At 47.3% G+C, this 25853-nt stretch overlaps 1 protein-coding gene across 3 annotated transcripts in view; it reads left to right on the forward strand.

The window, feature by feature from the left end:
• Positions 1–25853, forward strand: part of RARS1 (arginyl-tRNA synthetase 1) — a 190295-nt gene that overhangs the window by 160188 nt on the left and 4254 nt on the right. For all 3 annotated transcript variants that reach the window (XM_063928231.1, XM_063928232.1, XM_063928233.1), the window contains exons 13-14: positions 21908–22080; positions 22303–22550. In XM_063928231.1, coding sequence (XP_063784301.1) covers positions 21908–22080; positions 22303–22550 — 421 coding nt within the window. The remainder of the gene's footprint in view (positions 1–21907; positions 22081–22302; positions 22551–25853) is intronic.

Here is a 25853-nt window from a genome sequence, read left to right on the forward strand (position 1 = left end):
TGCGTCCATTCCGTTTGCTGTTGGATCTCATGTCCTGGACACATATCTGGGCAGCTGATGGTTTTGCAGAGACGCCGTTAGGTTCACTTGAGGTAGACCCCATCTCCTTACCACCATATCGAAAATCCGTGGATGCAGGCACCCTTTTCCCGGATGCACGTCCTGGCGACTGAGATAATCTGCGTCCCAGTTTTCCACACCTGGAATGAACACCTCCGAGAGGATGATGTTTCACCTCGCTGCCCCCAACAAGATCTTTGTGGCTTCCTTTAACGCCATCCCGCTCTTATTTCCTTCTTGACGCTTCATGTAAGCCGTAGTCGTGATAATGCTCGACTGTATTGACTAGGTCTTCGGTTAAGAGAAGCGCCATGTAAAACGCACTCAGGTCGAGAATATTTATGGGTAGTTTGCTCTCCCGTAACGTCCATCTGCCCTGAAACTGACGTTTCTGCAGGACAGCTCGGATTCTTCGATGTAAAAAAAAAAAAAAACCAGTGCGACCTGCTCCTTGAGCGATGAGGGTCATCTGGAATGGTTGGGAGTGAAGTCTGCAATACTGCATAGCCCCCAAAGACGGCACAATGTTCCCGAGGATTTGTACCCCAGGTATAGAGAAAAAGTCTGTGCCTGTAGTCCTTGAGCCACCAGACTCTGTATGTCCTTGAGAATAGGGATGTTAATAGTAATTTCTCTTTCATCCACTAGGGGACACTGGAGTCCTATACAGTAGGGGTGTGAAGCTTGCAACCGGAGGTGTGGCACAATCTTTGAAAAAGTCACATGGTATGTGACGAAACGCGTCAGACCCCGCCCTCCACACACCTCGCCCTCCACACACCTCGCTCAGGTAGCCACAGGTGTTGCTTGCACGGACTAGGAACGATTCTTTATCTGGCTGCAAAATTCTTTGAGAGCGACCGCTGGACGTCACGTCTCTACAGCCAGTTATTTCTTCCAGAGATCTCCATCCCTCCCCGCCGCCGTGTGGACGTGGGCATTGCAGGACGGTTAGTCGGGGACGCCCGACTCTCGCCCAGCCCACTGGAGAGGTAAATACCTTTTACCCATTACATCCAACTTCTGCAAGCACACAGACCATTTGGAACTTTCTGCGCTCATTTACTGGCAATCAATTTATGTTATGGCTATTTAGCCTATGGAAAACGAACACTTGCCAATATTGGGTCCTGAATCTGCATATAACGCCCTTACAGAGTTTATTTTATTCCTGAGTTTTTAAGGTGTGTTTTATTCCATGTGATCGGTTCATACATGTTCATTTATTGTTTTTTTAATCATATTAATCATATTAAATATTGTTAATTTTTCACATGTTGGCTCTCTTTATACACATCATCTCCTGACACACAGCGCAGCCGTTTTTTCTTTGTTACAATCTAAAATTAGCATTGTGTGCACAGCCGGTTCCTCCCCCTTCACATCCCTCGTCCCTCAGTTTAGAAAATTGTGTCTAGAAGGTAACAGGCACTGAAGGGAGCTCCTGCTCCTTGAAGTTTTCTTTAATTGTTTAATTATTTTTTTTTAGTCATTCATAACTGACCCAATCCCTCCTAACTAAAGGGAGGGTGCAGGTTTTAAGAGACAAATCTTTAAGAAGAGCCCAATCCCACCTAGCAAAGGAGGGAGCAGGCAGAACCTAAGTGGACATAGCCCAATCCTTCCTAACAAAAGGAAGGTGCAGGCATTGCTGAAAAGAGACTAAAATCCCAATAAAGGGATCTGCTTTTCTCTTACTGAAACAAAAATCCGGAGCACAGCGAGTACTGGTTGTATTTCAGGGCCCTTAGTCAGATGTATCAGGTGCAGCATCCCCCGCTCGCTCCCCTATGATAGTTAATTGATGTTCAAACATCAGAGGCATTCCCCTCCCGCCCCAGCACTGAAGGGGAGATAGGAGAAGGAGATTCAGATTACATACAGAGCGCTCACATGGTACGTCCGCCGGCTGCTGAAGGTCAAGAGGAGACTGCGGGCTGTATCTCTCAGCCGCCGCCCGCTGATGCGCAGCTGCCCGCTCGGCACTTTCCCCCGCCTTGCTAAAACATACACACCGTCTTGCCGCCCGCTCGGATGGTCCCGCCGGCCGCCGAAGCGTGCCTGCCCGGCACTACAGCCTCGTTGAGGCACAGCCGCTCTTCCCATCAGCGGCACAGAGAGCGGAGGGCTGAGGGAAGACGGGGGCACAGTACAGGGCCAATGCTCTTGAAAGAGATATAGCAGGGTGAGCGGTGGCTATGGGAAATCTATGAGGGGTTTTTTTTTAATGAAGTGCATAAAAAAAATTTGTGGCGGCCATTTTTACATAAAGTAAAGGCGCCAAGTGCCTTTTCAGTAAAAGTACAGCCCCCAATAGTGACATTTCCATCAGCCAGTGAAAGGACAGAGGGAGGGTTTTTTTATACCTAGTTTAGACATAGGAAGTATGTAGTAATTGCTCCCTCTGCTGGCAGTTTTTATTTTAGGTCTCTGCTGCAAAGGATTTGTTTCACATGGTTTAAATCAAGCATCTTTATGCTTTGTAATTTTCAAGGGACTTCTAATACAAAGATCCTAGGAAAATATAGGGAACGTCTGGATATCAACCCCGACCTCAAAACTGAATCACAGTTTTCTCTATCGTCCTAAGTGGATGCTGGGGTTCCTGAAAGGACCATGGGGAATAGCGGCTCCGCAGGAGACAGGGCACAAAAGTAAAGCTTTTACAGGTCAGGTGGTGTGCACTGGCTCCTCCCCCTATGACCCTCCTCCAGACTCCAGTTAGATTTTTGTGCCCGGCCGAGAAGGGTGCAATTCTAGGTGGCTCTCATAAAGAGCTGCTTAGAGAGTTTAGCTTAGGTTTTTTATTTTACAGTGATTCCTGCTGGCAACAGGATCACTGCAACGAGGGACAGAGGGGAGAAGAAGTGAACTCACCTGCGTGCAGGATGGATTGGCTTCTTGGCTACTGGACATGAAGCTCCAGAGGGACGATCACAGGTACAGCCTGGATGGTCACCGGAGCCACGCCGCCGGCCCCCTCACAGATGCTGAAGCAAGAAGAGGTCCAGAATCGGCGGCTGAAGACTCCTGCAGTCTTCTTAAGGTAGCGCACAGCACTGCAGCTGTGCGCCATTTTCCTCTCAGCACACTTCACACGGCAGTCACTGAGGGTGCAGGGCGCTGGGGGGGGGGCGCCCTGGGAGGCAAATGAAAACCTTTAAAAAGGCTAAAAATACCTCACATATAGCCCCAGAGGCTATATGGAGATATTTACCCCTGCCTAAATGTACTAAATAGCGGGAGACGAGCCCGCCGAAAAAGGGGCGGGGCCTATCTCCTCGGCACACGGCGCCATTTTCTGTCACAGCTCCGCTGGTCAGGAAGGCTCCCAGGTCTCTCCCCTGCACTGCACTACAGAAACAGGGTATAACAGAGAGGGGGGGCAAAATAAATGGCAATATATTAATATAAAAGCAGCTATAAGGGAGCACTTAATCATAAGGCTATCCCTGTCATATATAGCGCTTTTTGGTGTGTGCTGGCAGACTCTCCCTCTGTCTCCCCAAAGGGCTAGTGGGTCCTGTCTTCGTATAGAGCATTCCCTGTGTGTCTGCTGTGTGTCGGTACGTGTGTGTCGACATGTATGAGGACGTTATTGGTGTGGAGGCGGAGCAATTGCCAAATATGAGGATGTCACCTCCTAGGGGGTCGACACCAGAATGGATGCCTTTATTTGTGGAATTACGGGATAGCGTCAACTCGCTTAAGCAGTCGTTTGCCGACATGAGGCGGCCGGACACTCAATTAGTGCCTGTCCAGGCGCCTCAAACACCGTCAGGGGCTGTAAAACGCCCCTTGCCTCAGTCGGTCGACACAGACCCAGACACAGGCACTGATTCCGGTGGTGAAGGTGACGAATCAACCGTATTTTCCAGTAGGGCCACACGTTATATGATTTTGGCAATAAAGGAGATGTTACATTTAGCTGATACTACAGGTACCACTAAACAGGGTATTATGTGGGGTGTGAAAAAACTACCAGTAGTTTTTACCGAATCAGAAGAATTAAATGACGTGTGTGATGAAGCGTGGGGTGCCCCGATAAAAAACTGCTAATTTCAAAGAAGTTATTGGCTTTATACCCTTTCCCGCCAGAGGTTAGGGAGCGCTGGGAAACACCTCCTAGGGTGGACAAAGCGCTAACACGCTTATCAAAACAAGTGGCGTTACCCTCTCCTGAGACGGCCGCACTTAAAGATCCATCAGATAGGAGGATGGAAAATATCCAAAAAGGTATATACACACATGCAGGTGTTATACTACGACCAGCTATTGCGACTGCCTGGATGTGCAGTGCTGGGGTAGTTTGGTCAGAGTCCCTGATCGAAAATATTGATACCCTGGACAGGGACAATATTTTACTGTCATTAGAACAAATAAAGGATGCATTTCTTTATATGCGTGATGCACAGAGAGATATCTGCACACTGGCATCACGGGTAAGTGCTATGTCCATTTCGGCCAGAAGAGCTTTATGGACACGACAGTGGACAGGCGATGCGTAGAGGAGTTATTTGGGGTCGGTCTATCGGATTTGGTGGCCACGGCTACGGCCGGGAAATCCACCTTTCTACCTCAAGTCACTCCCCAACAGAAAAAGGCACCGACCTTTCAACCGCAGCCCTTTCGTTCCTTTAAAAATAAGAGAGCAAAGGGCTATTCATATCTGCCACGAGGCAGAGGACGAGGGAAGAGACAGCAACAGGCAGCTCCTTCCCAGGAACAGAAGCCCTCCCCGGCTTCTACAAAAGCCTCAGCATGACGCTGGGGCTTCGCAAGCGGACTCGGGGGCGGTAGGCGGTCGTCTCAAGAATTACAGCGCGCAGTGGGCTCACTCGCAGGTAAATCCCTGGATCCTGCAGATAATATCTCAGGGGTACAGGTTGAAATTAGAGACAGAGCCACCTCGCCGTTTCCTGAAGTCTGCTTTACCAACGTCCCCCTCAGAAAGGGAGACGGTTTTGGAAGCCATTCACAAGCTGTATTCTCAGCAGGTGATAGTCAAGGTACCTCTTCTACAACAAGGGAAGGGGTATTATTCCACTCTTTTTGTGGTACCGAAGCCGGATGGCTCGGTAAGGCCTATTCTAAATCTGAAGTCCTTGAACCTGTACATAAAGAAGTTCAAGTTCAAGATGGAGTCACTCAGAGCAGTGATAGCGAACCTGGAAGAAGGGGACTTTATGGTATCCTTGGACATCAAGGATGCGTATCTCCACGTTCCAATTACCCCTCACACCAGGGGTACCTCAGGTTCATTGTACAAAACTGTCACTATCAGTTTCAGACGCTGCCGTTTGGTTTGTCCACGGCACCTCGGGTCTTTACAAAGGTAATGGCCGAGATAATATTTCTTCTTCGAAGAAAAGGCGTATTAATTATCCCATACTTGGACGATCTCCTAATAAGGGCAAGGTCCAGAGAACAGCTAGAGATGGGTTTAGCACTATCTCAAGAGGTGCTAAAGCAGCACGGATGGATTCTGAATATTCCAAAATCCCAATTAATGCCGACAACTCGTCTGCTGTTCCTGGGGATGATTCTGGACACAGTTCAGAAAAAGGTTTTTCTTCCCGAAGAAAAAGCCAAGGAGTTATCTGACCTGGTCAGGAACCTCCTAAAACCAGGAAAGGTGTCTGTACATCAATGCACAAGAGTCCTGGGAAAAAATGGTAGCTTCTTACGAAGCAATCCCTTTCGGCAGATTCCATGCAAAGGGATCTGTTGGACAAATGGTCAGGGTCGCATCTTCAGATGCACCTGCGGATAACCCTGTCGCCGAGGACAAGGGTATCCCTTCTGTGGTGGTTGCAGGAGGCTCATCTATTGGAGGGCCGCAGATTCGGCATGCAGGATTGGATCCTGGTGACCACGGATGCCAGCCTGAGAGGCTGGGGAGCAGTCACACACGGAAGAAATTTCCAGGGAGTGTGGTCGAGCCTGAAAAAGTCTCTTCACATAAGCATTCTGGAACTAAGAGCAATCTACAATGCTCTAAGCCAGGCGGAACCTCTGCTTCAAGGAAGACCGGTGTTGATCCAGTCGGACAACATCACGGCAGTCGCCCATGTAAACAGACAGGGCGGCACAAGAAGCAGGAGGGCAATGGCAGAAGCTGCCAGGATCCTTCGCTGGGCGGAGAATCACGTGATAGCACTGTCAGCAGTATTCATCCCGGGCGTGGACAACTGGGAAGCAGACTTCCTCAGCAGACACGACCTTCACCCGGGAGAGTGGGGACTTCATCCAGAAGTTTTCCACATGCTATTAAACCGTTGGGTAAAACCAATGGTGGACATGATGGCGTCTCGCCTCAACAAAACACTGGACAGGTATTGCGCCAGGTCAAGAGATCCGCAGGCAATAGCTGTGGACGCGCTGGTAACACCTTGGGTGTACCAGTCGGTATATGTGTTTCCTCCTCTGCCTCTCATACCAAAGGTATTGAGGATTATACGGCAAAGAGGAGTAAGACTAGTGGCTCCGGATTGGCCAAGAAGGACTTGGTACCCGGAACTTCAAGAGATGGTCACGGACGATCCGTGGCCTCTACTTCTGAGAAGGGACCTGCTTCAGCAGGGTCCTTGTCTTTTTCAAGACTTACCGCGGCTGCGTTTGACGGCATGGCGTTTGAATGCCAGATCCTAAAAGGAAAAGGCATTCCAGAAGAAGTCATTCCTACCTTGATAAAGGCAAGGAAGGAAGTCACCGCGAAGCATTATCGCCGTATTTGGCGAAAATATGTTGCGTGGTGCGAGCAGCGGAGTGCTCCGATGGAGGAATTTCAACTGGGTCGTTTTCCTACATTTCCTGCAATCAGGATTGTCTATGGGTCTCAAATTGGGATCTATTAAGGTTCAAATTTCGGCCCTATCAATATTCTTCCAAAAAGAATTGGCCTCAGTCCCTGAGGTCCAGATTTTTATCAAAGGAGTACTGCATATACAGCCTCCTGTGGTGCCTAAGGTGGCACCGTGGGATCTAAATGTAGTTTTAGATTTCCTCAAATCCAATTGGTTTGAACCACTAAAGAATGTGGATTTGAAATATCTCACATGGAAAGTGACTATGTTACTGGCCCTGGCTTCGGCCGGGAGAGTATCTGAACTGGCGGCTTTGTTTTATAAAAGCCCTTATTTAATTTTCCATTCGACATAGGGCAGAGCTGCGGACGCGTCCGCATTTTCTCCCTAAGGTGGTATCAGCGTTTCACCTGAACCAGCCTATTGTAGTGCCTGCGGCTACAGACGACTTGAAGGACTCCAAGTTGTTGGACGTTGTCAGAGCCTTAAAAATATACATTTAAAGGACGGCTGGAGTCAGAAAATCTGACTCGCTGTTTATACTGTATGCACCCAACAAGTTGGGTGCACCTGCTTCTAAGCAGTCGATTGCTCGTTGGATTTGTAACAAAATTCAACTTGTACATTCTGTGGCAGGCCTGCCACAGCCTAAATCTGTTAAGGCCCATTCCGCAAGGAAGGTGGGCTCATCTTGGGCGGCTGCCCGAGGGGTCTCGGCATTACAACTCTGCCGAGCAGCTACGTGGTCAGGGGAGAACACGTTTGTAAATTTTTACAAATTTGATACCCTGGCAAAGGAGGACCTGGAGTTCTCTCATTCGGTGCTGCAGAGTCATCCGCACTCTCCCGCCCGTTTGGGAGCTTTGGTATAATCCCCATGGTCCTTTCAGGAACCCCAGCATCCACTTAGGACGATAGAGAAAATAAGAATTTACTTACCGATAATTCTATTTCTCGGAGTCCGTAGTGGATGCTGGGCGCCCATCCCAAGTGCGGATTATCTGCAATACTTGTACATAGTTATTGTTAACTAATTCGGGTTATTGTTTAGGAAGCCATCTTTCAGAGGCTCCTCTGTTATCATACTGTTAACTGGGTTTAGATCACAAGTTGTACGGTGTGATTGGTGTGGCTGGTATGAGTCTTACCCGGGATTCAAAATCCTCCCTTATTGTGTACGCTCGTCCGGGCACAGTACCTAACTGGAGTCTGGAGGAGGGTCATAGGGGGAGGAGCCAGTGCACACCACCTGACCTGTAAAAGCTTTACTTTTGTGCCCTGTCTCCTGCGGAGCCGCTATTCCCCATGGTCCTTTCAGGAACCCCAGCATCCACTACGGACTCCGAGAAATAGAATTATCGGTAAGTAAATTCTTATTTTCGTATGCGAGGGTTGCAACGAGGCTGTTGTTTAGTGTAATTAATTTTTATTTATTTTTTCTCAGAATCCAGCCATATAAATCCAGTTTACAACTGTTCCCGTCATCTACGGCATTCCGCAACATATAAATTTGCCATACTATTTATATTTTCAACGGACTTCTATTATAAAGATCCTAACGAAAATACAAGGAAGCAAGCGGATACAAACTCTACCAGCGGAGCCGAGTTACGGTTTGTGGTGTGGAGGTTGCAGGTCGGCTGGTGTTTCTCTTTATTATTTTTTTATTTATATAAATATATTTCTCTGACGTCCTAGTGGATGCTGGGAACTCCGTAAGGACCATGGGGAATAGCGGCTCCGCTGGAGACTGGGCACAAAAGTAAAAGCTTTATGACTAGCTGGTGTGCACTGGCTCCTCCCCCTATGACCCTCCTCCAAGCCTCAGTTAGATTTTTGTGCCCGGCCGAGAAGGGTGCATGCTAGGTAGCTCTCCAGAGCTGCTTAGAGTAAAAGTTTTAAATAGGTTTTTTATTTTCAGTGAGACCTGCTGGCAACAGGCTCACTGCATCGTGGGACTAAGGGGAGAAGAAGCGAACTCACCTGAATGCAGAGTGGATTGGGCTTCTTGGCTACTGGACATTAGCTCCAGAGGGACGATCACAGGTTCAGCCTGGATGGGTCCCGGAGCCGCGCCGCCGGCCCCCTTACAGAGCCAGAAGAGCGAAGAGGTCCGGAAAAATCGGCGGCAGAAGACGTTCCTGTCTTCAATAAGGTAGCGCACAGCACTGCAGCTGTGCGCCATTGCTCTCAGCACACTTCACACTCCGGTCACTGAGGGTGCAGGGCGCTGGGGGGGAGCGCCCTGAGACGCAATAAAACATGTTTTAAACCTTATATGGCTAAAGAAATGCATCACATATAGCTCCTGGGCTATATGGATGCATTTAACCCCTGCCAGTTTTCCTAAAAAAAGCGGGAGAAAAGGCCGCCGAAAAGGGGGCGGAGCCTATCTCCTCAGCACACAAGCGCCATTTTCCCTCACAGCTCCGCTGGAAGGACGGCTCCCTGACTCTCCCCTGCAGTCCTGCTACAGAATCAGGGTAAAACAAGAGAGGGGGGGCACTAATTGGCAGAAAATACATTTACAGCAGCTATAGAAGGGAGAAATACTTATATAAGGTTATCCCTGTATATATATATAGCGCTCTGGTGTGTGCTGGAAAACTCTCCCTCTGTCTCCCCAAAGGGCTCGTGGGGTCCTGTCCTCTATCAGAGCATTCCCTGTGTGTGTGCTGTGTGTCGGTACGATTGTGTCGACATGTATGAGGAGGAAAATGATGTGGAGGCGGAGCAATTGCCTGTAATAGTGATGTCACCCCCTAGGGAGTCGACACCTGACTGGATGGTCGTATGGAAGGAATTACGTGACAGTGTCAGCACTTTGCAAAAAACTGTTGACGACATGAGACAGCCAGCAAATCAGTTAGTGCCTGTCCAGGCGTCTCAAACACCGTCAGGGGCTCTAAAGCGCCCGTTACCTCAGATGGTCGACACAGACCCAGACACGGATACTGACTCCAGTGTCGACGGTGACGAGACAAACGTAATGTCCAGTAGGGCCACACGTTACATGATCACGGCAATGAAGGAGGCTTTGAACATTTCTGATACTACAAGTACCACAAAAAAGGGTATTATGTGGGGTGTGAAAAAACTACCCATAGTTTTTCCTGAATCAGATGAATTAAATGAGGTGTGTGACAAAGCGTGGGTTTCCCCCGATAAAAAAACTGCTGATTTCTAATAAATTATTGGCATTATACCCTTTCCCGCCAGAGGTTAGGGCGCGTTGGGAAACACCCCCTAGGGTAGATAAGGCGCTCACACGCTTATCAAAACAAGTGGCGTTACCGTCTCCTGATACGGCCGCCCTCAAGGAACCAGCTGATAGAAAGCTGGAAAATATCCTAAAAGGTATATACACACATACTGGTGTTATACTACGACCAGCAATCGCCTCAGCCTGGATGTGCAGCGCTGGAGTGGCTTGGTCGGATTCCCTGACTGAAAATATTGATACCCTGGATAGGGACAGTATATTATTGACTATAGAGCATTTAAAGGATGCATTACTATATATGCGAGATGCACAGAGGGATATTTGCACCCTGGCATCAAGAGTAAGTGCGTTGTCCATTTCTGCCAGAAGAAGTTTATGGACACGACAGTGGTCAGGTGATGCGGATTCCAAACGGCATATGGAAGTTTTGCCGTATAAAGGGGAGGAGTTATATGGGGTCGGTCTATCAGACCTGGTGGCCACGGCGACGGCTGGGAAATCCACCTTTTTACCCCAGGTCACCTCTCAGCAGAAAAAGACACCGTCTTTTCAAACTCAGTCCTTTCGTCCCCATAAGGGCAAGCGGGCAAAAGGCCACTCATTTCTGCCCCGGGGCAGAGGAAGGGGAAAAAGACTGCAGCAGGCAGCCTCTTCCCAGGATCAGAAGCCCTCCCCCGCTTCTGCCAAGTCTTCAGCATGACGCTGGGGCTTTACAAGCGGACTCAGGCACGGTGGGGGCCCGTCTCAAAAATTTCAACGCGCAGTGGGCTCACTCGCAAGTGGACCCCTGGATCCTGCAGATAGTATCACAGGGGTACAAATTGGAATTCGAGACGTCTCCCCCTCGCCGGTTCCTGAAGTCTGCTCTACCAACGTCTCCCTCCGACAGGGAGGCAGTATTGGAAGCTATTCACAAGCTGTATTCCCAGCAGGTGATAATCAAGGTACCCCTCCTACGACAGGGAAAGGGGTATTATTCCACGCTGTTTGTGGTACCGAAGCCGGACGGCTCGGTGAGACCGATTTTAAATCTGAAATCATTGAACACTTACATAAAAAGGTTCAAATTCAAGATGGAATCACTCAGAGCAGTGATAGCGAACCTGGAAGAAGGGGACTATATGGTGTCTCTGGACATCAAAGATGCTTATCTCCATGTCCCAATCTACCCTTCTCACCAAGGGTACCTCAGGTTTGTGGTACAGAACTGTCATTATCAGTTTCAGACGCTGCCGTTTGGATTGTCCACGGCACCACGGGTCTTTACCAAGGTAATGGCCGAAATGATGATTCTTCTTTGAAGAAAAGGCGTCTTAATTATCCCTTACTTGGACGATCTCCTGATAAGGGCAAGGTCCAGGGAACAGTTAGAGGTCGGAGTAGCACTATCTCAGGTGGTGCTACGTCAGCACGGGTGGATTCTAAATATTCCAAAATCGCAGCTGATTCCAACAACACGTCTACTGTTCCTAGGGATGATTCTGGACACAGTCCAGAAAAAGGTGTTTCTCCCGGAGGAGAAGGCCAGGGAGTTATCCGAGCTAGTCAGGAACCTCCTGAAACCAGGACATGTGTCAGTACATCATTGCACAAGGGTCCTGGGAAAGATGGTGGCTTCTTACGAAGCGATTCCATTCGGAAGATTCCATGCAAGAACTTTTCAGTGGGATCTGCTGGACAAATGGTCCGGATCGCATCTTCAGATGCATCAGCGGATAACCTTATCTCCAAGGACAAGGGTGCCTCTCCTGTGGTGGTTGCAGAGTGCTCATCTTCTAGAGGGCCGCAGATTCGGCATTCAGGACTGGATTCTGGTGACCACGGATGCCAGCCTGAGAGGCTGGGGAGCAGTCACACAGGGAAAAAAATTTCCAGGGCTTGTGGTCAAGCATGGAAACGTCTCTTCACATAAATATCCTGGAATTAAGGGCAATTTACAATGCCCTAAGTCAAGCAAGGCCTCTGCTTCAGGGTCAGTCGGTATTGATCCAATCGGACAACATCACGGCAGTCGCCCACGTAAACAGATCCACCCGGGGGAGTGGGGACTTCACCCAGAAGTCTTCCACGTGATTGTAAACCGTTGGGAAAAACCAAAGGTGGACATGATGGCGTCTCGTCTCAACAAGAAACTAGACCGATATTGCGCCAGGTCAAGGGACCCTCAGGCAATAGCGGTGGACGCTCTGGTAACACCGTGGGTGTACCAGTCAGTGTATGTGTTCCCTCCTCTGCCTCTCATACCCAAAGTACTGAGAATCATAAGAAGGAGAGGAGTAAGAACTATACTCGTGGCTCCGGATTGGCCAAGAAGGACTTGGTACCCGGAACTTCAAGAGATGCTCACGGAGGACCCGTGGCCTCTACCTCTCAGAAAGGACCTGCTCCAGCAGGGACCTTGTCTGTTCCAAGACTTACCGCGGCTGCGTTTGACGGCATGGAGGTTGAACGCCGGATCCTGAAGGAAAAAGGCATTCCAGATGAAGTCATCCCTACCCTGGTCAAGGCCAGGAAGGATGTAACCGCAAAACATTATCACCGCATTTGGCGAAAATATGTTGCGTGGTGTGAGGCCAAGAAGGCCCCTACAGAGGAATTTCAACTGGGTCGTTTCCTGCTTTTCCTGCAAACAGGACTATCTATGGGCCTAAAATTAGGGTCCATTAAGGTTCAAATTTCGGCCCTGTCGATCTTCTTCCAAAAAGAACTGGCTTCACTGCCTGAAGTTCAGACGTTTGTCAAAGGGGTACTGCATATACAGCCTCCTTTTGTGCCTCCAGTGGCACCTTGGGATCTCAATGTAGTGTTGAGTCTCCTAAAATCACATTGGTTTGAACCACTCACCACTGTGGAATTGAAATATCTCACATGGAAAGTGGTCATGCTGTTAGCCCTGGCTTCAGCCAGGCGTGTCTCAGAATTGGCGGCTTTATCTTATAAAAGCCCTTACCTAATTTTTCATTCAGACAGGGCAGAACTGAGGACTCGCCCTCAATTTCTCCCTAAGGTGGTTTCAGCGTTTCACATGAACCAGCCTATTGTGGTACCTGCGGCTACTAGGGACTTGGAGGACTCCAAGTTGCTGGACGTAGTCAGGGCCCTGAAAATATATGTTTCCAGGACGACTGGAGTCAGAAAATCTGACTCGCTGTTTATCCTGTATGCACCCAACAAGCTGGGTGCTCCTGCTTCTAAGCAGACGATTGCTCGTTGGATTTGTAGTACAATTCAGATTGCACATTCTGTGGCAGGCCTGCCACAGCCAAAATCTGTAAAAGCCCATTCCACAAGGAAAGTGGGCTCATCTTGGGCGGCTGCCCGAGGGGTCTCGACTTTACAACTTTGCCGAGCAGCTACTTGGTCAGGGGCAAACACGTTTGCTAAATTTTACAAATTCGATACCCTGGCTGAGGAGGACCTGGAGTTCTCTCATTCGGTGCTGCAGAGTCATCCGCACTCTCCCGCCCGTTTGGGAGCTTTGGTATAATCCCCATGGTCCTTACGGAGTTCCCAGCATCCACTAGGACGTCAGAGAAAATAAGAATTTACTTACCGATAATTCTATTTCTCATAGTCCGTAGTGGATGCTGGGCGCCCATCCCAAGTGCAGATTGTCTGCAATACTTGGATATAGTTATTGTTACAAAAATCGGGTTATTATTGTTCTGAGCCATCTTTTCAGAGGCTCCGCTGTTATCATGCTGTTAACTGGGTTCAGATCACAGGTTGTACGGTGTGATTGGTGTGGCTGGTATGAGTCTTACCCGGGATTCAATATCCTTCCTTATTATGTACGCTCGTCCGGGCACAGTATCCTAACTGAGGCTTGGAGGAGGGTCATAGGGGGAGGAGCCAGTGCACACCAGCTAGTCATAAAGCTTTTACTTTTGTGCCCTGTCTCCTGCGGAGCCGCTATTCCCCATGGTCCTTACGGAGTTCCCAGCATCCACTACGGACTATGAGAAATAGAATTATCGGTAAGTAAATTCTTATTTTTTGTCCTGTTCTAGTTTCTATATAAGAATGGAACAGTAATTCCAGCCGGATCTGATAACTTTGCTTCCGTCATCTCTCATAGCCTTTCTCTTCCTAGTTAAAGGGTGAAAGCGCCACGAGATATCCTGGTAGGGGGTTTTCCATGACAGGTTTCATGCAAAGACCTCCAACGGGACAGAGGCCTGTTATGTTTGTACGTAAGGTATCAACAAAAGCACACAGTCCCGGGGTGTGCGATTCCTACTTAGTCAGGGACGCTCCACCCGGGAGCAGGGCTCCGGCTAGAACAAGGATAACCTTGCAGATTGAATCTCCGATGGGAGACCGGAATTCCACATGCAACAATCAGTGCTGCGGGATTCTCAAAGACGATGGATGACTTGCTCATCAGGTTTAAAAAAAATAAATAAAAAATAAATAAATAAAATAAAAATAAACGCCTCTCGCACAAGCGGTAACAAGGTGCAAGGCGGTTAAAAGGGCCTCTTCCTCTCGTGCCGGAAACAAGAAGGAAGCGGGTCTTCTCATTGATACAATGGGTGAGTTGATTGAATCTAACCTAGACGCCGAATTTCCAAAAGAGGACACGGCAATCACAACAATCTGTGATCCTAGACTTTAAGGTACAATAAGTATAGGAGCCCGTAGATTCGAATTGTTCGATTTCCAAAAGCGCGTTCAGTAGCGTTTTCCAATTCCTAAACCCCTCCAGTCTCAAATGGAGACGGTTTTGGAACCAACCTGACTAACGTTTTCAATTTCCAAAAAGGGCTTCCAGTAACTTATCCCCTTCCTAAGAATATAATGGATAAGTGGGAGTTTCCACCGCTTGTGGGTGTTTTCCTAGGAAGGTTGTCGAAAAAGACAATCTTACCGTTACCTCATATAACGACCTTAAGAGGTTGACGCAGCTTTAGCGTCAATTTTTGTGGCATCAGAGACCTACGGTCGTCTGCGCGTGAGTTAACAAGGCCATGGGAGCATGGTCTGGACGCATAGTACAGGCTATTTAGAGGGAAAATGGCTTGGAAGAAGTTACACAACTGGCGTAACACATTCAAGATTCAGCTTCACACTTGTGTCAAGCCTCTAGGGATATTCACACCAAGGTGAGGTAGAATACCCCCCTTTGAGGATGAGATGGTTTTCGGTCCAGTGTTGGACATGTGGATTTCGCAAGCTACGGCGTCCACTTGTCTGCCTACTCCCTATATAAGAACCATTACACAGGTTAGGAGAGGTTATTCGAGACCAGCAAATAATTCTTTTAGAGCTCAGTCCTTGCGAGCCGAGACAAAAAATAAATAAATAAAAAAAATATATATTTTTTTTTGATGCACAAGTACGTGGGGGCAGAGGTAGAGGCCGGTCACAGGCAACCAGAAAGCGGAATGAATCTGCTGACAAATGATGACTTGACGGTCTCACGGCTCACCTGGGATTCCCCTTGGTGGGTGAAAGTCTGAAGTTGCCTCGTGCCCTCAGAAAGTATAAGAACTACTGCCGGCAATGGTAAAATTGCTACGTTCAGAGGTCATTCTCCCGGTTGCCGCCTCTCAGTGAGGAAGGGCTCTCTACTCCAATACTTTTGTCAATGCCAAGTCAGACACAGTCCGGCCGATACTCAATTTAAAAGTTTTAAACCGGTTTCTAAGTGTCTACAAATTCAAGCTGAAATCAATGCAGTTGATCATTGCAAGTTTAGAACATACAGATCTGCATATCCCAATCTGGGCCCCTCACCAGGCTTACTTAAGGTTTGCACTGCTGAGGGATCGCTACCGATTCAGGGTCTTGCCGTTCAGTCTGTCACTGACCCCAAGACTGTTGACAGAAGATCATGGCATTCATGGTGACAGACTCGGGACTGTTGAAGTCACGATTGGTCCTTATCTAGGCGACATACTAATCAATGCATCATATCGAATCCAGTTGATCAGGGATGTTCAGACATCCCATCCATCCTCGGTCAACATGGGGAGATTGTAAATTTCCAGAGATCCAACCTCTGGCCAACTCAACGGATTCGACTCCTCGGTCTCCTCTTGGACAGGGTACTTCTGAGAGGATTCCTACCAAAGAACACGGTCCAGGACCTACAGAGATTAGTGGCTCAGGTACTGAGGTCCGGGACGATTTTCTACACCGCTGTGTGAAATTTTTCTGGAAGTTGGTGACAAGCTTCATTCCCGTCCATTACAGATGAACCTCATTGCTCAGGGAGCAAGGTCACACTAGCGTCTAAGTAGAAGACTCCGACTTCCACCACGCTTATGCATTGCCTTACTTTATTTGTCATTGCACAGGAATCTCGCAACAGGCTAGAGATTCGACATTTGGGATTGGTGGTTCCTGCCAGCCTCAAAGGTTGGGGCGCCGTCTTACAATAGCATTAGTTTCGGAGCAGTTGGATGCTCCTGGAGAATACCTCTTTCTTGGCCAAAGGGGCCAGGTCATGGGTCAACACATAAGGATGCGGTCGAACACCGTCACGACAACGGCATACGTAAACCGTCAAGGAGGAAAAAAGAACGGAATGGCGTTAAAGGAAGCCACAAAGCATGTATCCGGGACAAAGGGTCCAACAGCTGAAGGAGTGGACACATTAACACTTTCTTGGTGTTACAGGAGGGTTTACATTATTCCACCTTTCCAACTCATTCTCTGGGTTCTGAAAAGGGTTGAAAAGAGAGCGAGTGTCTGTGATTCTAATCGCACCAGATTGGCCCGCTGCATGGGTTAATAACGGAAGATCCGTGAAGGTTATCTCAGATAGGGGCCCTGCTATCTCAGGGACCGTTACAACATCCAGAAACAGGCTGCTTTTAACGATGCGGTTATTGAAACCCGGATCCTATGAAACGGAGGGATACCAGGATCGACTATTTTTACGATGATTGCCGATAGGAGACCGGTCACAGACATACACTACTACAAGCCTTAGTAGAGGTACTAGGGCTGGTGTCATGAGATGGCTGGACTTCGGCGGACTTCCACTTCTCCAGACTTCCACTTCTCCAGACTTCTACTTTTCCTTTCGGCAGGTCAGGAAGTAGGACTGAGGCTGGGTTCTCTGAACGGTCAAGTTTCGGTTCCATCCATCCTATTTCGACAGCGGTTAACATCCTTGCCAGAGGTTCAAACTTTTTTACAAGGGGTTCGGGGGATCCAACCCCTTTCTTCGTCCTCTTTCTGCGTCTTGACGCTTAAATTTGGTGTTTAAACAGACCTGAAATATCTATCTTGGACGGTCACATTAATGCTGGCCTTGGCTCCGGCCAGGCGGTTTTTCTGGGTTGGGAGCTTTTAGGATAGATCTCGGTACAAAAGCAGCTTTCCTTCCTATGGTTGTCTCGGAGTTTCGAGTATCCGAACAAATTGTAGTATATTTTCCGGGTCGCGCAGATAGAGGCGTATCCTGGGCTGTGTCCGAGTTTACCGGGTTTTGCCTACAAGTTACATCGTCCTTCAGTAAGTCGGACCATTCTTGGTTTCTTGTAATGAGCCTCAGAAGTGTTGGCCAGCATCTGAGCAGTCTGGGTCTAGAATTGCCGGTCGGCAAACTCACATTTCCTGTGGCAAACAGGTTCCGTTTCAGACGGGTGCTCATACCACCCGACCAGTGGGCGACTCCTGGGCGGCGGCCAGAGGGGTTTCCACTAAACTTTGCAAGGCGGCATTGTGGTCCTCAGCCCACAGGTTCGCAAGAATTTACAGGTTGATGCTTTTGCGTCCGGGGACTCTAAGTTCGGACGTTTAATTTTGCAGGCCAACGACAGCACTCCCTCCCTGGGGGTTAACTTTGGGACGTCCCCTACTGTATAGGACTCCAGTGTCCCCTAGTGGATGAAAGAGAAAAGAGGATTTTGGTACTTACCGATAAATCCATTTCTCTGAATCCTCTAGGGGACACTGGACGCCCGCCTCGGTGCTGTCGGCCTGCTGGGTTCACGCTTCCTATTCAAAGGACTCTTGTGGCTCACATAGGTAATCCCTGGACTTTGACGAACAAGGTCATAGGATCAAATCACATTGTGGCTCTGTGCCTAATGTGGATTTTACACAGTTTGTACAAACAGCATTAGTTTTTCAGTTAAGAGTTCTTGGGTGCTGTTTGATAGGTTGTACGGTTCGGTTCCTCGCCATGTGCTCAAGTATCATGTCCTATTCTCTCAGTCAAATTTTCTAAACTGAGGGACGAGGGATGTGAAGGGGGAGGAACCGGCTGTGCACACAATGCTAATTTTAGATTGTGCCACACCTCCGGTTGCAAGCTTCACACCCCTACTGTATAGGACTCCAGTGTCCCCTAGAGGATTCAGAGAAATAGATTTATCGGTAAGTACCAAAATCCTCTTGTCGCTCCCCGCTGGGTATCAAACCTGGGGGTTCACGCATTACGGGCGGACACGGTATGCGTTAGGCCACAGGCACCCGTTGTGTAGTAATTTCCGAATTGTCTTCGGTAACGCCTTTGAATGGAATGACAGCCTAGGCGTTGTCAATATCTATCGTTAATATATGGAGATAAAACCTGTTGATACAAACTTCTCTTCTCCATCTTCGGACTCGATCTACCTAGACCTTTCCAACCCTTACCCCCCCCATAGGGGGTCCAAGGTGAGCTATAACTACTGGCTATTAGGAATAGTCTCTCCAGCACGAGACTAAGAACCAAAATAAGTTAATAATGGACCAGAATAACTGCAACTGTCTACGGGTATATTTCTATAATACCCGGTAGACAGAGATATAGTCTCACTCCTCTTGTCTGAAGATAATTGGACCAAAAGAAGGCTTCCCCTCCCAGGGAAATTGCCTCCCAACCCGGTAACTATATCTTCTTTACCGAAACACGAACCTCCCAGGTCCCTGTGAGGTCATGCAACTATAAGTTGGATTGTCATGTCAATTGCAACCTACCTCGACTTTTTTTTTTTTTTTTTGTGTGGGACTGCCATAATAAAGAATGCCCCATTAACAGACTAGGCAAGGGAAACCCCCCCCATTCTTATGGGATCCTTTCCCCTTCTGTGGAATCCGAAAGTCTGTTAGTCATAGAAACCATTGAGAGATATAGCCCAGATCGGGCTGCTAACGTTCTTAGCCTGTAAGTATAAGTGGTTAACTCCCGGACATATTCCGCTAGGTAAAAACAGTATTTGGGAGTCTGGAAGCATTTACTGTGCTTCTGTAGTTGTTTACGCCTGTAACGGTTCGCTCTCCTTTACGAGAGCCAGCCTCCTTTTTCCACTCCTACTGTAGGGTAGGAAGGGGTCTCCGTATTGTTTCTGGTCATTTTGTTATACCCCTGCGGATGGAGTAATTCTAACTATGAATTACTCTGTTTTGAAAAGGACCGCAGCCCATATTTAAATGTTAAAATACAGTGTATGTCAGGGTATGTTTTCCGAACTGTGACGGATTACTGCCCCTTGGTTGTGTGCCCATTTTTAGAGTCGCACACTCCAGGGCAGTTAACTTTAGTGCACCTTTCTTTGAGCAACCACAGTAATTCTTGCGTTCCTATTTACCATACCGAATACATACCACTCAGCCTGACTATCACCTATTTGACTAGGAGGAGAAAGGCCGTAGAAATATTGGGAGCCCTGGAAATCCGAGACCCTCCTCTTCCTCTTATTCCGGTACAATAGGAAGAGGTCATTTAACTGCCTTGCGCACAGTTGTTAATGCTTGCGCGGGTGGCCTTAACCTGATGATAAATTCTTCCATCGTCTGAGAATCCCGCAGCCCATTCAGAGTGCTGTTTGTGGGATTCTGCCATCTCCGTGGAGATCCCCAACATAATAGGTCTTGGTTGGTGCTTTAGACATATTGATTAAATCCCATCCCAGACCAGTCTGCAGTGCTTTCACCCTTTAAACTAGGAAGAGAAAGACTGTGACGTACAGTATGAATGAAGCAAAGGTAAACTGGATTCAAGTGGCTGTATAATACGTTATCAAAAGGTTTTTACAGAAAATGTTTTTCTTTATTCCTTTTTTTTTTTTCTCTCAATACCAGCCGTTCTGCAACCCAATGCACATCCAACTGTGATTCTGCTTCGATGTTGTGGTTGACAAACCATCGCTTCCTTTTATTTTCCACAGGATCCTTTAATAGAAATCCCTTGAAAATATAACTTAAAAATTGTATGTCATTACAGGAGATCATTTTCATTACCATAAGTGTTAACAGCAGAGGGAGCTCTATCTAGTGTGATATCCCTCCCTCTGATCCAACTGGTTTGCTTAAGGATAGGGGGCGTATCTTCCCCCTAACCCTATTTGGCGCCTGCACCATCCTTTTAAGATGGCCGCAATTGAAATTTTTTAGTGACTTCTACAGTTAACATAAAACTGTACCTTAGGGAATATTAGCCATCTGTGCCCCTCTTGACATATCTTCTATCTGAGGACGCTGTTCACTCTAAGTCTGGTAGAAAGCTCCGGTCAGGCGCATGCGCTCCCCGCTGCGCCGCTAACCGTAATCTCCCCGCCGCCGTGATTAACATCGTTAGTGGTGGCTGAGGATCTTCCTGCCACCGCTATGAGCTGCACGCTGCTGTCTAACCGATCCACAGTGTCAGCTGAGGATCTTCCGTCCGCCGGTATGAGCTGCACGTCTGAGGCGGGTAGAAAACTTCGGTCAGGCGCACGCGCTCCCTGCTGCACCGCTGACCGTGATTTCCCCGTCGCTGTCTAACCGATCCACACTATCAGTGGCGGCTGAGGATCTTCCGGCCGCCGTTATGAGCTGCACGTTGGGACTCCTCACTCTAGGTTGGGTAGAAAAAAAACAAGAAAAAAAAAACTCCGGCCAGGCGCACGCGCTCCCTGCTGCGCCGCTGACCGAGATCTCCCCGCCGCCGTAATCAGTGTTCGTGGTGGCTGAGGATCTTCCGGCCACCGCTGTGAGCCTAACGCTGGGATTTACTGCAACTCCTGCGGGGCTAGCTAATCTAAAACAAACAGTGCTCACAGTTGGTGTCAGTATAGAGATGCCAACCCCTGTAGTGGGAATCATTGTCTCTGAATCCTGAACTTTGTCCCCCTTTTATTAGGGGGACACAGCCTTTTCTTCTGGTAAAGCCTGCACCCCCTTTCATTTAGGTGGGATCGGGCATTTACCGTTTTTTTTGTTTGTTTTTTTTAAAACCTGCACCCTCCCTTTAGTTAGGAGGGATTGGGTCATAAATAAAGAGAAAATAATATAAATAAATAAATAATTAAATAAATCTTCAGGGAGCAAGAGCTCCCCTCTGCTTGCACCTCCTTGGCACAATTTTTCAAACTGAGGGAGGAGGGATGTGAAGGGGGAGGAGCTGGCTGTGCCGACAATGCTAATTTTAGATTGTGCCACACCTCCGGTTGCAAGCTTCACACCCCTAATGTCTAAGACTGCTCCAGTGTCCCCTAGTGGATGAAAGAGAAAAGTAAATATGGAGATTCTTTTATTCAAACACATTTAAACCAGTTGTAGCTTATCATTGCTTTCTCTTTAGTCAGCTCATACCAGCCTCCTACTGAAGGAGTAGACAGATTGGGAACTTTTCACTTTGAACTTGGTTTAATTTTAAAAATCAATGTGTGAAGATAAAAGCAGCATCTGAAGTGGCATGTAGCTGCCCTCACTGTGCCACCTGGATGCTGCCAGTATCAGGAGATGTGTGTGAGATACAGGTTGTAGTATGGTATTGGGTGTGTGTTCCCCAACTCTAATTGTAACGAAAGCAGCTTATCCTTACTCTGACAGATCATTGCTATAGGCGGTATAGTGTCCCAGTTATAGTACATGTTTCTTGTTTTTTTCCCTTAAGGTCCTCACGCCTGAGGAGTTGGTAGCTGCGCAGAGAGCTGTTGCTTTTGGATGTATTAAATATGCAGACTTGTCCCACAACAGGATGAATGACTATATCTTCTCTTTTGACAAAATGCTGGATGATCGGGGGAACACAGCAGCTTATCTCCTATATGCCTTTACCAGAATAAGGTACCTGATGCCTTTCATATCTATGAATCATATACCTAAGAGTGTAAAGAAATCTAATGCACATCTAGATTAGAGTGAGAGACAGAGCACTTTATATCTATATAATAATCCGGTAAGGTTCCCATCTCCTACATGCGTGGGCAGCGGGCAGACTGAGATGTAACCTGTACATAGTAAGACATATATGAATTCAATTTATGTGCAACATCAGTATTTTGCTAGGTCTATAGCACGGCTGGCAAACATCAGCGATGAGGTTCTGCAAAAGGCTGCTCAGGAAACAGAGATCACTCTGCAGCACGAAAAGGAGTGGAAACTGAGCAAGTGCATCCTGAGATTCCCCGAGATTCTGTTGAAGATCCTGGATGACCTCCTGCTGCACACATTATGTGATTACCTCTATGAGCTATCCACCACCTTCACAGAGTTCTATGATAACTGCTACTGCGTTGAAAAGGACAGACAGACTGGTTAGTACATGATTGGAATATATCATAATATCATAGAAAATATTCCAGAGACTCTACCTTACCTTGAAACACATTCAAACCAGACAATTAAACCGTTATAGGAAACTTACTTTCCCCATACTAGTGATACAATACCTTGGGTCTTATTAATAACTAATCTCTCTAATTATTGGGATATGGTGCAATTTGCGACTTTTGCTTTTCTAGCCACGTCGATAATTACGTACCTGTGGCATCTCAGATGACCTTAAGAGGCATTGCTTTGCACAACCTTTTTAAAACATTCGCCTTGTACCTCGCCAACCATAAACAAGTAGCCCCAGTTGCAATGCCAATACGTCCTAACTACAAATTTGTAAGAGCGACTTACGCAATTCCTTTTAGACCTGGTTTTGTGCCACCAAAGTAATACACATATAATGACCTTAGCGTCAAGTATCCCACATTTATGTGTTAACGCTAAATACATACCAATCTCTTGTCCAGTTCACTATACTGCATTATCAATATAGACAAACCTTTCATTCATTCTTTCTTTCTCTCAGTTATTAAACATACAAACAGAGGTAAGGTACAAAATCTTTTACTTAGTTTGGATAGACTCATGAAAATATCTTTCACATAAACAATAACCCCTTTTTGTAAAAAAAGAAATAAAAAAAATTGCAAGGGACATTACCTACTATGAACTCATTGTGGGGGAAATAGAATAGTTTCTGTATAATATGATCGGTAGTAGTTTTCCTGCCTAATTAAGTGTGCAGTGAAGCTTTAAAAAAATATCCAAATCTTTTGTTTCCTTATACAAGTCTTAATACCTGATTATAATAAATAAAAACAGGAGCATAGAGCTCTCTTTGTATACAAATACACTACTCACTGCATAGAGGAATTTGCTGCACATTATATCTTCAAGGCACTTCAAAGCCAAGTTTTGGCAACACTTTTATTTCAGAATAAAATAAATGTCGCAGACTTTGATATATTTTCAGTATTTAACTGTAGAAGAAATATAAAACATGAATTTGTCTAGATAAAAATGTATTCACATGTGCTCACAAATAAAAAGCTTATCTGCAATTATGCTCCAGAGCAGATCAAATCATTCCAGAATGTCTGATCCAAATCATCAGCCCAGAGACAATGGATTAGAGTTACCAAGAAGGGAGTTGTCAAAGCTACCGATCACATACCCTCAAACATGACAAACTCCGTTAGGTACAATGAATATATGCTCTGTTCCTGGACTTCCTTGCCAGTGGCAGTTGCGGGGCTGCAGCACAGTCCAAAATTCAAATAGAGGAGCCACACCAACTGCCGGTGAGTCCCGGGCTGGTGATGTTTGGCAGTGTATGGGGTGACAGTTGGTGTGGCTCCCCTATTTGAACTTTGGACTGCGCAGCAGCCCCACCTCTGCAACCTATGTCTTAGTAATTATACCCCCAATGTCTGTACCACTAGTGTCCTAAAACATCACTTAAAATCCACACAATGCAAACTTTTTCTCTACGAACCCTTTTTTCAAACGGCGATTTGTGTCAGTGATTTTATGGTAATACGCCAAAGCATTTTTCTTTTTAATCTCTAAAGTGAAAATGGGTATACCCTCTTGGAGATGGAAGTTATGTCAGCATTTATTCTTCTGGCTATGTACTATTGGGTGCTTCATCCCTCATTTGGAATGATAAACTCTACACAGCTCAGGTTTCGTGTTTCATCATATGTTCCCCATTTAATGACACACACTGTTGGAGACTACTTGCCTGTATGTATTGCTACTCATAAAGATGGAACATAGCCATTATGCAAATTTCTCTAGCATCTATAAGGGATGTTGGGGGAAACTAGTACGATGGGGTATAGGTGGGGTCCAAAGGAGACAGTGCACTTTAAATTTCTTCAACTGGGTGTGCTGGTGACATCGGTGGTGAGTACAAACCGGAGACCCCGCTAGGAGGGTCCCCGGTTCAAAGTGCAGCTGACCATGGGCACGGCGTATGGGACCCTCCCTGGGGGTCCCGCTAGGATCCCCCGTGTGTACACTGGCAAAAAACTGCTTAACTAAGCACTTGTGTGAGGTTTTAAGTTTATTTGGAGACTTTGCCAGTATAAATAAGATGTACAGCTCTGGCGCCATTGGATGGGGAGGAGTTTCCTCAGAGCGGGATCAGCAGCGTTTTGGCGCTTTCCTCTACTTACAGCAGCCATCTACAGCACACACTCAGCGCTCCCTGCCTCACATACACGCTGGAAACAGGTACAGGGTGTAGCTAAGGGGGAGAGGCGCTTGTGTACACTATCCTGAGCCTAATTAGGACTGTATTTAGTAGTGTTTACTGTGATTACAGAGCTGACAGTCTCACTAGGACTAGGGCTGTGCAGCTCAGGGTGTGCTGGTATCCCCTCTGTCTCCTCTCACATACAGTAGGGCAGGCTTGCATTCTAACTATGGGTAAGCACAAGCTGTGCAGTATCTCACACCAGATTCTCTCCATTATCTAATGACTGTTTCCTATGAGCAATGCAGTCAATCTTAACAAATTAGTGACTAGGTTGTGGGAGAGGGTCCAGAGCCCCACTGGTTAGGGTCTCTTAAGACTATGTCAGATATGTCATCCCAGCTCACTGCTTATGTGCAGAAAACTCAGCTGCTGCAACAAGCTGTTGCAGTTTTAGCTGCTAGGGCTGATGCACAGCCCCCCCTCTCTCATGCAGGTCCTCAGAAGCGTGGTTCACCTGCTCTATTATCTGATACTGATGACCATATACAAGATGATGGGGATGACCTGGATCCCGTTAGTCGGGATCCTGATCCCACTCAGGGTATTGAAACCCTCATTTTGTAACCCTCAAGGGATGTGTTAAAGCTCCCTCTGGAGGACACTGCATCACAGCAGTCGTTTTCTTTGTACCAAACAAGCCCAATGTCCCTTTCCCTGATCCTCCAGAGTTAGATGACTTATTCAAACAGGCCTGGAAAATTCCAGACAAAAAATTCCAAGTGTCCAAAAAGTTTTTGCGCACTTTCCTGTTTGCTCCTGAAGGTAGAAAATTTTGGGAGGAACCCCCGGCATGGATGTCTCAGTCTCTCGCCTTTCTAAAAAGGCGGTGCTACCTGCCCCGGGCTGCTTTACCATGAAGGATTCCGGGGATCGGAAGACAGACAATACACTAAAGTCTATATTCACTGCAGCCGGCCTCTCACAAAGACCGGTTATTGCGGGTTGCTGGATGACCCATGCTATTCATTCTTGGGCCATTCAAATTCAGGGGGGTCTCTCGGGGGATATGCCCTTAGTTACT

Source organism: Pseudophryne corroboree, chromosome 6, assembly GCF_028390025.1.
Source record: "Pseudophryne corroboree isolate aPseCor3 chromosome 6, aPseCor3.hap2, whole genome shotgun sequence".
In the NCBI taxonomy this organism is placed as follows: domain Eukaryota; kingdom Metazoa; phylum Chordata; class Amphibia; order Anura; family Myobatrachidae; genus Pseudophryne; species Pseudophryne corroboree.